This window comes from Crocodylus porosus, unplaced genomic scaffold (assembly GCF_001723895.1).
Source record: "Crocodylus porosus isolate Cpor-Errol unplaced genomic scaffold, CroPor_comp1, whole genome shotgun sequence".
Taxonomy (NCBI): Eukaryota; Metazoa; Chordata; order Crocodylia; family Crocodylidae; genus Crocodylus; species Crocodylus porosus.
In genome coordinates this window covers 26,541,198-26,557,085 of record NW_017728886.1, presented here as the reverse complement: position 1 = coordinate 26,557,085, position 15,888 = coordinate 26,541,198, and the positions used below count along the sequence as shown (strand labels likewise).

General features: G+C 44.3%; 1 protein-coding gene across 2 annotated transcripts in view; it reads left to right on the top strand.

Moving 5' to 3' along the window:
- KIAA1462 (KIAA1462 ortholog) overlaps positions 1-14,648 on the top strand; it is a 91,228-nt gene extending 76,580 nt beyond the window's left edge. For both annotated transcript variants that reach the window (XM_019531320.1, XM_019531328.1), the window contains exons 3-4: positions 7,577-11,241; positions 14,518-14,648. In XM_019531320.1, coding sequence (XP_019386865.1) covers positions 7,577-11,241; positions 14,518-14,552 — 3,700 coding nt within the window. In that variant the 3' untranslated portion in view covers positions 14,553-14,648. The remainder of the gene's footprint in view (positions 1-7,576; positions 11,242-14,517) is intronic.
- Positions 14,649-15,888: the final 1,240 nt, after the last annotated feature.

Here is a 15,888-nt window from a genome sequence, read left to right as displayed (position 1 = left end):
AGGGGGAACTCTGTCCTCTACTGCTTGTCTCCTTCTGCCTGGAGCGAGCTACGCCTGGATCACGCTCCCCCGCCTCCCCCCCACCTCAGCTGGGCAAGCACCAGCAGGGCAGAACCCCTACTCCCACCACTGCCACACCTGCACCCTGTGCGGCCCCCCTGCCCTGGCTAGGCAAGCGGCAGCAAGGCGTAGCCTGCCACTTGCCCAGCCAGGCTGGTGGTGTGGGTGTGGGACGCGGATGCAGCAGCGACAGGAGTGGAGGCTATGCCCTACTGCTGCTTGCCCAGCCGGGGTGGGGGGAGGAGGGGATGCAGGCACAGCTCACTCCAGGCAGAAGGGGGCAAGCAGCAGTAGGGCAGAGCCCCCGCTCCCACTGCTGCTGTGCCTGCATTCCAGGCTGCCCTGCCCCCGCTGGGCAAGCAGTGGCAGGCGCCTGCATCCCACGGCCCCCTAATCTGGCTGGGCAATCAGTGGACCGTGTCTTGCCACCGCTTGCCCAGCTGGGACAGGAGGGTGCGGGATGCAGGCATGGCAGCGCTGGGAGTGGGGGCTCTGCCCTGCTGCCACTTGCCTAGCCAAGGCCGGGGATGGGGGGCGCAAGGCAGACATGGCTTGCTCTAGGCAGAAGGGGGCAAGAAGCAGCAGGACAGAGCCCCCACTTCCACCACTACCATGCCCGCATCCTGCACCTCCCCAAGTCCCACGACCCCCTGGCCCGGCTGGGCAGCTTGCCCCAGCCCCAATCCCTCCCTCTCCCCTTCAGCCACCACAACAGACTTACCAGCTGGAGGCAGCTGTGTCTGGTGTGGTGAGGAGTGCTGCCTGTTTAGTCTATGGCCAAATCTCCGAAGCAGCGTCAAATGTTTGCCGAATTGATTCTGAGGCTTCCAGTTCGATTTGGACCTTTCAATTGGTCTCCCAGTTCAATTCGGATTCAGAGATTCAGCTGCTGAATTGGGCTGAATCTCCTCTGAATCAAATTGGCTACCAAAGTTTTACACAGCTCTACTTTGAATGATTCTGCTTCCCCTGTTCTTGTTCCACACTCCAATCTAATGGCCTCCACTGGACAATTTCTCAGATGAATTGTGTTGGAGTGCCTAAAAGTAGGTACCTTGCCTGCAGAGTAATCCAGGTCAATAAGATTCAGGAAGCACACAGATAGCAAATAGGAAATAAGGTATGGCGTGTCTGACCTGTTCCTCTTCAGAGCCTGGCACTCTTGACTCTACACCCCTATACACTAGCCTCATATGCCAGCCGGGATATTAGGCACCTCCATCATCTTGGGATCCAGAATGTCGGGGGGGGAGGTGCCCGTCCAACCAGAACATCAAACTGATGCTGACTGTACTGAACTGCATGCTGTTGGTGCCACTCGGGCATTAGACATGCTTATAAGCACCTGGCAAATCGGAGTTTGGCTGCATTTAGACATCTCCTGGCACTGTTCTGGATCACAGCGACGCTTAAATGAGATTTAGGGCTGCTTGGAGACAAGGAAAAAAACGCAACCCAAAACCCAAGGTGGCGCTTTACTTTACTTTAAACTTGGTGCACTTCTACACTAAGCTCAGTGCATGCCCACAAGAGGCAGCAAGTTATTTCAGCTCTGCTCTGCAGCATCTGTATAGGTTGGGCGCTTTAATGGGGCTGTTTTGGTACTTTTATCTAATAGCTGATTGAATCAGCTTTAGCCAAAAGTGCAAAGCCCCCCGATGCGCCCCATCTATGCTGATGCTACAGAGCTGGGTCAAACTAATGCACTGCTGCTTCCGTTGAAGTGTGGTTTCTTTGCGGGGTGGGGTTCATGTCTGCAAGCAGCCAAGGTGTCCAGGTGCTCGATCTGGATCACTTCTGAGTATGCTGAAAAGCCTAAACCAAAAAATTGAGGGAACTTTCAGGTTCAAATGCAGGCATCTAATGAATCTGGGAATTTCTGCAGTTTAATAGCTGCTGGACCAGGGTTGCTCCAGATCACTCTGTGTGGCTTAGTTAACTAAAACCCATCAAAGCCTCATTCTGGCACCTACATGACCTATTTAGGCCCAGTTCTAAGCGATTTGTACAAGCTACTGGCAGAATGCAAGTTAGCACCTTGGGCACCTGAGTGCCCAGCAAGGAGAATTAATTTTCAGAGGGCAGCTGCTGAACACTTGCAGACCAGCATTTTGGACTGTATAGTTTTTCTTTTTGCATCAGGAAAGGCAGACTTCAGAGGAGGGGTGCCAGATGTCTATTGCCAGAGATTGCAAGCATTCACAACAGAGGTTGTCAGGTCTCTTGGCAACTGATAACCAAGGATCCTGGTTTTTTGTTTAAAAATCCCAAATTCTCTGATAAAAATTCCAAAATCTCTGATAAAAACGCCCCAAATCTATCTTTTTTTCACAATTAAAATGAAATGCCACTATATCTATAGAGAGAGAGGGATCTATATCTCTATATAGATAAATCTCTATATAGAGGTATAGATATATATATGTATCCGTTAAACACAATGTTTTATTGATACAATTTTAAATCAATTTGGAAGCCACCCAGTGCCTCAATCATTACAATAAAATATGTGCTAAATACCTATCTATTTTGGCATTTGTTTTTATTTATTTTTTTTATCATGGAAAATCAGAGATCCCCCTTCCCCGTTTGTTCACCAGGATGCAGCCCTGATATGCCAGTGCCCTGCCTCTGCCTGTGCTGTTTTCCCTCACTCCCAATCCACAGTCCCCCATTCCTGATAGTGCCCCTCACTCCCAACCCAGAGCTGCCCCAACCCTGCTGGTGCCCCTCACTCCTGACCCACAGCCCGCTGGCGCTGTCAGTGCCCATCACTCCCAACCCGCTGCCTCCCACCCCCAAGGCCCAGTCCCCCAGTGTGTGAGGAAGGGGGTGGGTGTGTGGTCACAGGTAATGTGTCTGGGCAGGAAAGTGCTTCATGGGCATGTACCTGAGCATAAATCCTGGAAAAAACAGGGAGGAGTGTTTGGGCACTTGTGTAGGAAGCACAGAACCTGTGTTCTAGGACCTCCCTTGCCCAGAAGGCATTTGAAAGTGCATCCCTCTGACTGCCCAGCATAGCACTGTATGGCTAGGGCCAGACATTACACATAAACCAGTGTAACAGAGAGCCTTCTGAGGCCCAGTTTGATGCTGGCTTGCCCACCTCTTTGGATTAACTGCCTGCCTGTCTCACTTGCCGTGCCTTAATAATAAATGATACTCAGGCAGGAGGCTGCCTGTTTTGAACCCTGATGTCAAGACGAATATGTGCATCTCCATTCCACCCCTACATTGTGGCCCAAGCCTCACAGATGGCATCCCAGGCAGCTAAACCCAGCTGTACCTTTCACCCCCTAGCTGTGGTCTCCTCTCTGGGACCTTCGGCTCTGTCCCCATCTCAGGCCAGTTGAGATCCTGAGCTGCTTGCTCTCTGGGTATCCCTTGCAGTGGACCTCTGGCCCTTCAACCCCGCTTTGGGTCCTGGCCCCAGCATGGACCAGTCAAGGTACTTCAGCTCAGGTCTAAGCTGTATGCCTGTCTTCACCCTCATAACTCCACTAGAACAACTGAGCCACAGGCATCCCCAAGCTCTTACAGTTCTGGTAGTCCCCAGTGAGGATGTTGTGGGGGCTGGAGGTTATTAGATGCCCCCGACCTGACTTTCACCAGGGAGGTTTGCAGTCCTGGCATTTCATAGGGCTGCTCCACCACTGGCAGTCCCACTGGACCTCCCTACTCTGGCAGGGTGCAGTTTTAGGTTATGCCCGGGATATGGGGCCTCCCATAGACCCAGCCCATATACCTCCAAATTGTTCCTGAGCCTCAGCTCGGCCAGCTGCCAGCAGCAAACCCCATTTATAGCCTGACCTCAAAAATAGTCGCTGCAGTCAAGCACCTCGCTGCTGCCTGCTCCAGCCCTTAAAGTGGTAGGCAACAATAGTGCCCTGCCACAACCAATTTAAGTGATCAGAAACTGGTTTAAACCTGTAACGGAACAGCTGTTCAATGCACATAAACCAGTTTGAAAATGGCTAAAACCAGTTTGAGATAAACTTGGTTGAATGTAGTATCAGACTTAACTAATTTATGCTCAAACCGGTTTATGCAAAGTCTGTCCCAGCCCCCTTGCTGGTTTAAGTTAAACCAGAGTCCCCCAGCATCCTGTCATACTCTCTGGACTGGGCGGGGCTCTCTGATCCACAGCAGAGCTGGCCCTTCCCCTCTGCTCCCTGGCTGGAGCTCAACAGAGTCTGCAGGCTTCTGCCTGGCTTCCCCCTGCTCCCCCCCTCACCTCCCCACTCCTGCCATCTCCTCTGCCTTACACAGACACCTCTCAACATTATCTAGCAGACCACATGCTAGCTACGGTCCATGCTGTGGCAGATGCAGAATCAACTGGTAGCTGGTAATGTCCCTGTGTTATTTTCTTAATGGGCTGATAAATACTGTGTTATTAATTCCCTGCTGGGCTGGTCAGAATTGGGCGGGGGAGGGGGAATTTCTCCCTAATCAGAGCATCCTGCCAGGGCCTGGCCATGCCCTCCCCTCTGCTGAGTGCTGTAGAAGGAAAAGGAGAGCTGCCCTAGCACCCCCCAACATCTACCCTGAGCCACTGCAGGCATGAGCCTGCACTTCTGGGATGTCTGTACAGTTACAAACTGATTCAGCCTAGCCAGGTTAGACTAAACTGCAAAGATTGAATCAATTCAGGCATTTTGAACGTCTGACCCTAGCCTATGGGTTAGGCCAGACTGTAGTTAGGCCCTGAAGCAGGGTGGGCCCTGCTCCACTTTAGGGTGGCATATAGCTTACTGAGCTATGCAGCCTCAAACTTGTTCTTTTCCTCTTGGCTCTATGTATTTTTGTCTCTTGGCTGCCCCTGGGGCTAGCTTCAAAGGACCACTAGAGAAGGGACTAGAGCTGTATATCTGCCCAGGCAGAGCGCAGCCTACTGGTGTATGTGCGTAAGTGGCCAAAACAGTAGTTATGTAACTGGAAGACTGCTATTTGAGTACTTACACTGAGGTAGGATTGTGCCCAAAACCTGTATCTTTAGCTGTTTTTCCATAATCCAATTGCCATGCTGGTAATGTGGCAGTAACGTATGGTGTTAAGCAAAAAATGGTCTTGGCCTTATGAACATACAGTATATATATTACTGAATTTGAAATGCCTTAACGTTTCATTCCTACACATATGCCTTCTTCATCCTAGTTGCTATGATGACACAATATATACTTCATGTGGCATTTAGCATGGTGTTCAGAACTTTGTTACTTATTGTAACTACAGAATATTCTTTAAACAGCTTTTTAAAAATGCAGTTGAATTCTTACTGGTTTCAGGTTGGGATTCTCTTGGTTCTAAAGCTATATATAACGACTAGAAAAACACTTTAGTGCACTGAAGACTTACACTTTAAAAAAAACAAAACAACTCTTATTCCTCTTTTGTTTTCTGACAGATTCCCTCTAGGAGTCTAGATGACATTTTCCATTAGTTACTCACAAACTCAGCTTTAAAATAGCCTGGACACTTCACTAATCTATTGTCAGTAACAGTATTGGTGTCTAGAAGAATCCATGGTGATTTTAATTGCATAAGGCTCCAGTGACTACTGTTTGTGTCTTTATATTTAGATTCTAATCAATTATCCATTGGACCCAGCTTCTCAAGAGTAATGATGGCTTCTGTATCACCAGATTTTTTGAAGTCAGGATTGAATGGGATTCTAGGAGTTGTGCTATTATTCAAGGAATTAATTCAGGGAAATCCCCTAACCTGTGTCGCAGAAGACTCGATAATCATAATGATGCCTTTTGGCCTGAGAACCTATGACTCCCTGCTTGGTGTATTTTAATAGCCACTTAGCATTTGTGTTACTTAGCAGCTTTTGCAGAGCAGAAAAGTAGCTTGCCTTTCTATTCCCCACCCCGACCCCTGTACAATTAAACTCAGTCTCTTACAACCCTTCCAATCAATAACTGCTAGCAGTACTATAACATTATGAAAAAACAAAAAAGGTAGTTGAGGTGGATTTGGCAATCTTAGATGTCTGGCAGCATACATTCAGCTGTGCATTTCCTGATACTGAAAGATACAGTGGTTTCCAATGATTTTTATTTTTACTGTGTTCCGACATTGGATATGTCCTGATATGTTCCATGTATTAATACAAGTTTCATTATTTACCAGGATTCCAGAAGCAAATTGTACATTGTAATTTACATGCTGAATCTTTGATTTACATGATGTGTTAATCCATTGGATTTATAATTACAATACCTTAATCCCAGTTTGTTTTAAACATTAGGATTGATAGGATAACATTCACATACATAAAAGAAAACTATTGAATAGCTAGCTATCTGAATATGGTATGGTACTGTTTCATTAGGAAATTTTAATTTTATTTTTTATTTAAAACTTTTTTGTGAAAAGATTATTCGTTTTTGGCAAAACCCAGGAACAAATTGTACATATATCACGGGCTGAGGGAAGCTGAAGAAAATTCTTGGGTTCTATCTGCATTCCTGTCCTATTTATGTCAATTTTGATTTTTCTCTCCCATGTTCTGCTGGTGGCAGTTAGATAGTATAATAATGGCAGTTAGATTTTTGAACACCTTATTTACAAGAACTGCAAAACTATAGTACAATGACAAGATTAATTTTTAAAATAGAAAGCTATCAGTTTGCATTAGGAATAGCATATAGACTATTTTGAACCAGGTTTAGAAACATAGGAAGAATCCCATAACGTCTGTTGGATTTAATTAATACATCTGGCTAAAGTAAAGTCTTTGTATTATACATTGTTTTTCACACTTCCCTTATGTCTGGTGGGAATTAAGCTCCTTTTTAAAATGTTTAAAATGTTATGATCTTTTGAGGCATTTACAGTAAACATTAAATCACTATTCCAAATCTCATCAACACTGTATTGACAATATAATGGACACAACACCTAAATTGACATACTCCTTAAAACAAGAGGATCAAACTGGCTGATGACAACTTCCATTGCCACCCTCATGCTATAATGCAAATCCTATTTCTCGAAGAATTTACAGTGTTATCCTCTCCCTCCCACACATGCACATTTTTCTGTTACTGCCTTTTTCTTTACATCCACAGTCCTTTTACGCTTGGCTAACCCATGAAACCCCTGTTGAAGTCAATGTGTTTTGAAGTAACTGAGATCAGAAATTAGGGTGCAAAGCCTTATCTAACAGAGTCCATAGTTTGCTGCTTATATTATGTATTCAGTAGGGTTCTACATGGATACACAATTTACAACATTGGGTACTTTGTTTTCTCACAGCTATGCATACCAATACAATAAATGTCTTGCTAACAACATGCACATACTGCTTAGGCTCTTTCACTGTTCCTTTGTTTTGTGAGAAAATGTGCATGTTAATGACCAAGAAGATTTTGAGGTCCTGTGGCTGTGAATAAATTATAGAAGCTGAGGGTAGAAACTCAGCATCTGACCCTGGTAGTAGCATTCCCTGTGAGGAAAAGAAAGATCATTTGTATACACTGCCTATGACACTGCATTTCTTTTGCAGGATATATGAAAAACCTCAGTTAGCATGGTCTTCTCAGCCCAAGACTGATAAAGATCTTGCCTACTGGAGAAGAAGAGGACAAGACTTTAGTGTATTGCTGGGTTATTCTGACAAAGGAGACTCTGAAATGAAAGGACTGGCACCAACCCATGGGCTGCACAGACATACTAAAGAAAGTCAGCTGGAGGTAGGTGCAGGAACAGAGTATGTGGCAAGAAGCAGTTTGCAGGACAGCTGTAAAGTGCCTGGTAATTACAAATGGCAGAGTTTAAGAATGGAAAGCTGGAAACAACCTCAAAAACTAGGAAGACAAATGTCAGATAGTGACAGAGAGAAACTGCTTCAAGACCTATACTCATTTACCCTAGGAGATAATGGACTTAGCTCCCATAACAAAGGGAAATCACAATCATTGCCAAGAGTTCTTTCACCAGAGAGCCCAAGGGGTATGGAAATGCCCTCCCTGACAAATAACAATCATTTATTTAGTGGCGCTAAAGCACCCCCTCAGCCCCCAAACAGAATGACTTTGGAATCCACAAAATACCCTGAAACTGGATGCCACTTTCTCCCTTTGGCCAAGCCCAAGTATGGCAGACCCCTGAAACCTCCATCCTATGAACTGTACCAACAAACAAGGGCCTCTATAGAAACCAGTGGCTTGCAGAACCACCAGCAAAAAGATGAAGCAGCTTCCTATTTAGCCAAAGTTAATGAGCCACGGCAAGATGTTTGCATTCAAGACTGTAACTTGGAGCCCCCAGTCTACGTACCTCCTCCATCTTACAAATCTCCACCTCAGAGAAGCATGAATCAGCATTCCCATAATGACGTGCCTAACTATGATGAACAACAGCATCCATCAGACAGGCTTGTTGTCTGTCACCAACCATCTACCAGTACATCTGAGATGGCAGGTGAACACCGCAAAGAGGAACACCTTCCTCAAGGAAGACAAAGCCGTTCTAAGCGCATTGATGACTACATGAGTTCTGTTCAGTATATTCCTTTTGATGATCCTCGAATACGGCATATTAAAATAGCACACCCAGAGAGTCTCCAGGACAATGCTAAACACACCAAAAATACACATCGGGCCAGTCCCAGTACTTTGCAGGAGGGAACTCTCGAAGTACAATATGATAGTGCCTTTTTGGAAACCTCAGACTTATCAAATGCTGTAAAGGGTGAAAGAACATCAGCAAGCTCCATCCATAACAGCAAGTGGTTGGCAGCATCCTTTAGAGATCAGGAAAATTGTGCCTTCCCTGACCAAAGAGACAGTTATACCACAAGTAGTCACATTCCCAATAATGAAACGAATAAGGAGTACACAAAAGGCAAACTTTCTGTAGGAAACCAGCATATGGATAACACCTGTGAGACTGTTACTAAAGTTAAAAAGTTTGAACCTAGAACTGGGATGCAAAACAAAAGGAGTTCAAAGAAAAAAATGAATGAAACTATATTTTGCTTGGTCTCTATCCCAGTTAAACCTGAATCAAATTTGCCAGATACAGATAGGAACAACAACTTAACAGACAGCCCTGATAAGAATGGGTTTGATAACAATGGGGCCTTGCAAGAACAAAGTCTATTAAGCATGTCTTCAACCGACTTGGAGTTGCAAGCTCTCACAGGAAGCATGACCAATAAAAATGAGTTACAAAAACAAGAGCTGTGGAGACCAGAGGAGTTCAAACAAATGAATGACCTCAGATTTATTCAGCCTACAAAACACAGGGAACTCAAATACTCTGGCTCTTGGCCAGGTGATCAGTACAAAGACCAGCAGACACAGACCAATTTCACTGAAGGAACTAAAAGCCCTCAATTTTTCCATGGCACAAAGCCTGGTGAACCAAATAATAAGTTGATGACTCCAAAATTCTTAGGAAGTGCGGCATCTGTAACAGGGTTAAAACAGGCAGAGTTGCCTCTGGATGATAGAAAATGCAGGCAGAATGCATACAACATAAAAGGTCAAATGTACCTCAGTCCGTCCAGGAATAGTGCATTTTCCAGGACTGCCACCTCAGCAATTCAGGTTCCTTCACCAAAGGCATGCCAGAACCAGCCTTTTGGGTCCGTCGCAACCATGGCTGGACAAGAGAGGGAAGCTAGTACAAGTTTCAAAGGTGATTTGGTCAAGGGAGAAGCGAGTGCTCCCTGCAACAGTAGGGAGCTGTTTGGTCAGTTTCTCTTGAAACCTGTAAGTCGCCGTCCCTGGGATGCAATAAGTGAGTTAGAAAGTTTTAACAAGGAGCTTCAAGGACAGGAAGAGAGCACTAGTAGTGAAGATGGTGTGGAGAATAAGGAGAAAGCACAGCAGGACACCATTCCTGAAAAGATAGGGACTGCCCCAACTGATGAATTGGGCCAGGAAGTGAGACCTGGTAAGCAGCTAAACACGATTGTGTCAGAGGTTCCAATATTTAAACCAGGAAGAGTCAAAAGTAAGTCTGAAAGTTGGAGTACAGGGACTGAGTGGGGTGATCAGCATGCCCATGTTGGATCACAAAGCTCCTTGCATCCAAAAGAGATCAGTAAATTAGTGAGGCCAGCAGATGGAAGTGTCATAACAGAAACAAGAAATGATGAAGCCAGAAGAAAAGCAAACCAACAGTTCGGTCGTGCAGGCCTAGTCAGGAGAGCTCTGTCCAGTCACGCACATCAGAGTAATCCTTTCAATCACGCTGACTCAGAAGAGGTGAATGAAGATAAAACTTACATAGATTTTGTAAAACTGGACAAAAGTGCAGCTCCCAGAAGCAATAAAGCTTTAGAGAAAGGTGCTACAGTACGATTGTCCTTAACTAATAGAAATCAAGGTCACTCTGAGCCAGATTTAAGGTCTGTGGGACTTGACATCAACTCTGAGCCTTGTATTAACACATTTGAATTTTCTTCAGCTGAAAATGCAGCGGAGATTCCTCAAAATGAGTCTCTGCAGGCGAGAGCAGCAAGAATCCTGGGTATAGAGGTAGCAGTGGAGTCTCTTATTTCTGGTGACAAAGCTGGGCTCCACCAACCCCCCAGCTCTGAAAATGGTGTCCATGACTTTGAATTACCAATAGGGAGAACTTCAGATGATACAGTAGAAACAAAAGATAGCTCCTATGAGAGCAGGCGAAAGTGTGGTTGGACAAAAAGCTCTCTCTTTGTTGGAGATAGGGACCCCTCTTTGTGCGCATATCAGAGCATCGACCAAGAAGCCAGTTCTAAAATGCTGATAACTGAGCCGAGCTTTGAACAGTACAAAGGTGTTGAACAAGATGAAGATCAAAACCTGCCTTGCAAATCTGTTGCTTATCAGCTTGCTGAAAGAAACATGAGTATCCCAAGCTCAGAAAAGAAAGTCAGAAGCACCTCTAAGGTGATCGAGACATTACAAGGCAAACTAACCTCTCCCCCTAGCCGAACTGTCATGGATCGTTTGGTGCGAATGAAAGAAGTTGACTCAGTTTCCCGTATGAGGCGTCTGAGCATCAAGAGCGCAGATTCAGGAGAAGACATGGATGAGGAGAAACAATCCAGGTTACAAGAGGAACGAGGGAGCAAAATGGTGACCACAGGTGCTGTTTCCAAACGCATTATCTCTCTCAATGAAAATGGACACTTAACTGCAGTAGGCAAGAAGAAGATTGACAAAGATTTTTGTTTCGGTAAGGCCCAATTTTGCCATATCTGACATTCAGGAGGGGAGGGAGGGGGGGGACAGTGCTTTAATAGGGATGGTACTTTTTTTTTTTCCTGTGATATCCTCCAAGGAAGTTGTATTCCAGAAACTGCTATGTGCTGCATCCCATTGTGTAGTAATTTAATAGGTTGAAAACATATCCACGGTGAAGCAAACTTTTTTTTCTCCAGTGAACATTATTCTTTACATTAGCGGTGTCAAAAATGTGGCCTGCAGGCCAGATCCAGCCCACAGAGCCCTATCATCCAGCCTGCAGTGCTGCCCATGGGTCTCAGATTAGACCTGCATGCCACATGTAGCATTTCCCAGACAAGCCCATGTGCTGTGTACAGCATGCACCAGCCCCCACCTCCACCCTGGCCCCAGCACCAAGTGCTCCATGTATCACTTAGAGGGCATGCCAGTCTAGCATGCACAATGTACAGGGTGGGAGCTGGTCTGTGGCATGTGCTACATGTGGTGCTCAGGGCTGGTCTGGGGCCTAGAGCTGGGCCAGAGAGCACACTGCTTGCTGGACCCAACTTGCAGGGCTGGTCTGTGGGCCTGATCCATGCAACCTGATAAGTTTGGCTCTACATTATTACTATTGCTTGGCTTCTGGTTTTCTATGCTCGTTCATTAAGTTTTAGAAATAAGGAAAATACTCAAGTCTTTGCCTTTATCTAAAGGTTTCAGAAAACTGCTTATTTCAAAAACAAAGTAGATGTTCACTATAGCTGCTGTTCTTGTTTGTTCCCAAACATGGCACAGTTTAATCATAGGGTTTCCTTGAATGCCTAGGTTTTTCTTCTGTAATTATTAGGTAGCACCACACTTAGACCAGGGTTGTAAAGAAACAAAAAACAGATATATAGGGCATCTATACGTGTGCTCTGGGGTAGGGGTGGGGGGGGCATTTTGATTAGAGCAGCTCACGGGAGCCCCTCTAATCAAAATGCCTGCAGTGTCTTGTATATTCAGTGTCCTGCACTTCAAAATGGTGGGAGGGGCACTTTAGCTAAAGCTTGTTGTACAAGCGTTAGTTGAAGCACACCTGTTACCATTTTGGAACGCAAGGACGCTGAATGAACATGGGCGAAGCTGCCGGCGTGTTCGAGTGGCCGCTCCAGCAGACTTGATTACTGACTCCAATTAGAACGCTTTGGAGCAGGCGTCCCGCACGCGTACAGCCACCCATAATGATGTTCCACTGAGATTTCCCAGCGCAGTTGTAAAGCTGAATCTTTCAGTGTTTGGTACCACATACTACACAGGTAACTCCAAGTTATCCTGTGAGCTGCTCTACTCTCAGAAATAAGTTTCCCTCTGATCCTGTGAACATAGTGATATGATACAGAAATCAGTTCATGCCTTTAAGTATGGCATCCCTCAGTCTGCAAATGGTTAATTCAGACATACTACCATTTCTTCTAATATTGTAAATTGGTTGCAGAGAATAAATGTCCAGGAATTGGTAGGCATGTTGTTAACTCGGCTCCTTTTCCTTTTCCCCATCTTCCCTTTTAAGAGCTGGCAATCCACCTTGAAATTCACAAGGACTACTATTTATTAAACCCAGTCAATATATATCTATTTAAAATTCTCTGGTGCATAGAGAGGTAGAGATTAAGTCAACCAGACTTTAAAGGGGTGTTATTTATTTTGCCCCCAGGAAATGAACTGCATGAATTCTAAATAGTACAGCTGACTCTCACGCCCCCGCTGCTCTTTACTAGGATTCAGGCCTTAATCTTCCTTTCATTTCCTGCACCCCTATACTTTAGACTCTTTCTTCTTTGACCTATGCATTCTACTTCAGACTTTGTTTTGTAGGCAAATCAAGTTTCCTGCATCAGCCAGGTCTTCTATGTTTCCTTATGCCCTCCTCTCTTGGGGGTTTTGCTGGAGCAAGAACAGCAACTGAGATTCCATAGAGCCCTGCCATGATTTACAGCTGTAGGGATGTATCAGAGGTGATGTCCTACCACCGGTGTCCTGGTTTCTGCCACAGCTCATCAGAATATACATGCCTCGCATTTTGCGGTTGTTCCCTTCTGGGTGATATTCTCCTGGAACATAGTGAAGACAGTGCAGAGTTTTGTTCCCTTATAGCTATAAGTGTATTCCCCACAGCTGGATAGTATGCCATCTTCTTTTCACTTGTCAAATCAGCTACAAAGGTTGGAAAATACTTCCCAACATCAGCATCTTCCTACTGAAGAAAACCTCATTTGTATTAGTCACACAGACCTGAAGCCTCAGCTTCCTAGGCTTAGCTTAGCAGAGAAAACTGAGCTTTCTAAAAGAACCTCATGCATATTCTTCCCTACAAGTTCACCCCCACATCTCACGATAAGTCACTATGTAAAAAGACGGCAGACAGGAGAGGGCTTCCAGTCTGATGCCTAGACCAGTGTGAAAATGGCTGAACTATGTTTTTTCTAGGAGAGGGACAGGCTAGTGTCTATCTCTTTATTTCAGTGTAGATCTACTGCAGAGGCTAAAGGGTTCATGACACAGAGGTTCTCATACCCTGGCTGTGCAATTTAATACAATTTCCTATCAAAAGTACCAGTCATTTTTCAGTGAGGCAGTTCCACTGACCCCCTGTTGAAGTCACCAACCTTATTCTGCAGCTGTTCTCAGCATTCTCCCTAGGGGCTCTAGCCATGATCCGTGTGGCCTCTGTTCAGGTTGCTGAAGGTTCAGGTAAGCCTTCAAAGAGTAAGTAGCGTGAGTCTATGACCTGATTTTTCAAGCACACTGAACCCCTGCAGTTTTCTTGGGAAATGCTGAAAAAACAGGCCCTCAGGGCTTTAAGGAAAATTGTGATTCTAAAATGTGATGGAGTCCACAACCTGTCTGGGTAACCTGTTCCTGTGCTTTACTACCTTCCTCATGACAAAGTTTTTCCCAATATCTAACTTCAGGGACATTACTCCAAAATCATACCAGCATGATGAGATGAGAATGGGGAATTCATTGAGGTCAAGTAGAAATGTGCGTCTTCAGAGCTCTCAGTTTAGCACCAGCACTGAATTCACAGACATGGTATAAAAAGAATAACTACAGGTTGTTAATTATTGAATTTTTACCTGACTTTTCTAAAAAATAGTCTGCATGGGAGGGCTTTTTAAACCTGATTTTAAATTAAGAAAATATTTTCTCATTTCCTTTGCTAGCAGCGTGTAGTAGAGGTTGGTAAATTTCAGAACACACGACTAATAGGTTTTTTTGGTTTTGTTTTTTTTGTTGTCTTCAGATGCATATGATCCCACAAAAGTCGAAAGGGTGTGAGATGACCCAGATGAGAATCAGGAGACTTTTGCTCCACCAAGAATGTTTTGCTGATGTTGCTGTTTTTAACGCTTGGAAACTGCCTCCATTTGGTGTTTATGGTGTATTGATAAAGTCTTTACCATTGCCAGTAGGGACATTAGTTATTCATACAAAACTGTTTTGTGGAGATCACAGAAAAATCTGATTCTTACATTGGGACCATCTGGTTTTTGTATCATTAAGACTTAATGCCTACACTTGGCAAAGTGTTTTCATCTAAACTATGTTTAACAGACTTCAGCTGGGATGGTAAACTGGATGAAGTCAGGCTTCTGAGCTTGTTCCTCTGGGTAAACTTAAATGTGGGAAATTAATACAATGATTTTTAAAAGAATGTGAATTTATAAGCTAAACTTATGAATCTTTGAAGTCTAAATCTTGTTTAACTTGAGAGATCTTTGGCCATAAGACTTGAGTCACGAGTGCTGCTGCACTGAGTGGGGAGAAATTTCAGTGAGAATGCAGGACAATGAGAGTGAGTATTGACTGACTGTGAAATCCATTTGGACTTCCAAAGTTTGAAATGACTTTGACTAAATACTTACTGGCCACATGTAAAGAAAATAAAAGCCAAAACCCCAACGCTTATAAAAGTTCAAGACTTTTGTAATACAGTGTAATTGCAGTAGCAGGCAACTGATATTTTGAACCAATGCAAACTATACCACTGGCTGTTTTGCACTCAGTATTATCTATTTTTGTTTCGCTGTTTAGAAATCTTTATATGACAAAATAATAGCTGGTTTAAAATAGCCCATTTTAACAAAGTAACTATATTTCTTGTTACAGAATACTGTCTATTTTTCTACGATGTAAACAATTGCTAAGAGTGGCAAGTATAAAGAAGTATTATTATTATTATTATATTTTAAGAAGAATTATCCTTTTGAGGGAAGATAACCCAAGGAGGGTCCCTTGTATATCTTAATGAGCATTCCATATGACATCATATCCAGTACTGTTACTTTCTTTTGTTGTGAAAGGAGCAATCTATCTATCTACAGGCATATGTATGTATTAGAGGGTTAATTTCTATATCCTTTTCCCTTCAACGGTTGGATAGTTCTTTTTGGAGCAGCTCTTCCGAGAACGCAGCTGAAAGCCGTCTGTACTGGTGTTGCTGCCATAACATTCCGCTGACTATAGTTACCAAAAAGTGGTTTTGGATCCCTGTCTCCAAGCAGCTCTGATAAAATACCTGGGTTCATTTCTTACATTTTTTTTACACAGTGTGGTTTTGGGTTAGGCTAGTATATGAAAATAAATCAGTCAGGACCAAATTAATCTCTGAAGT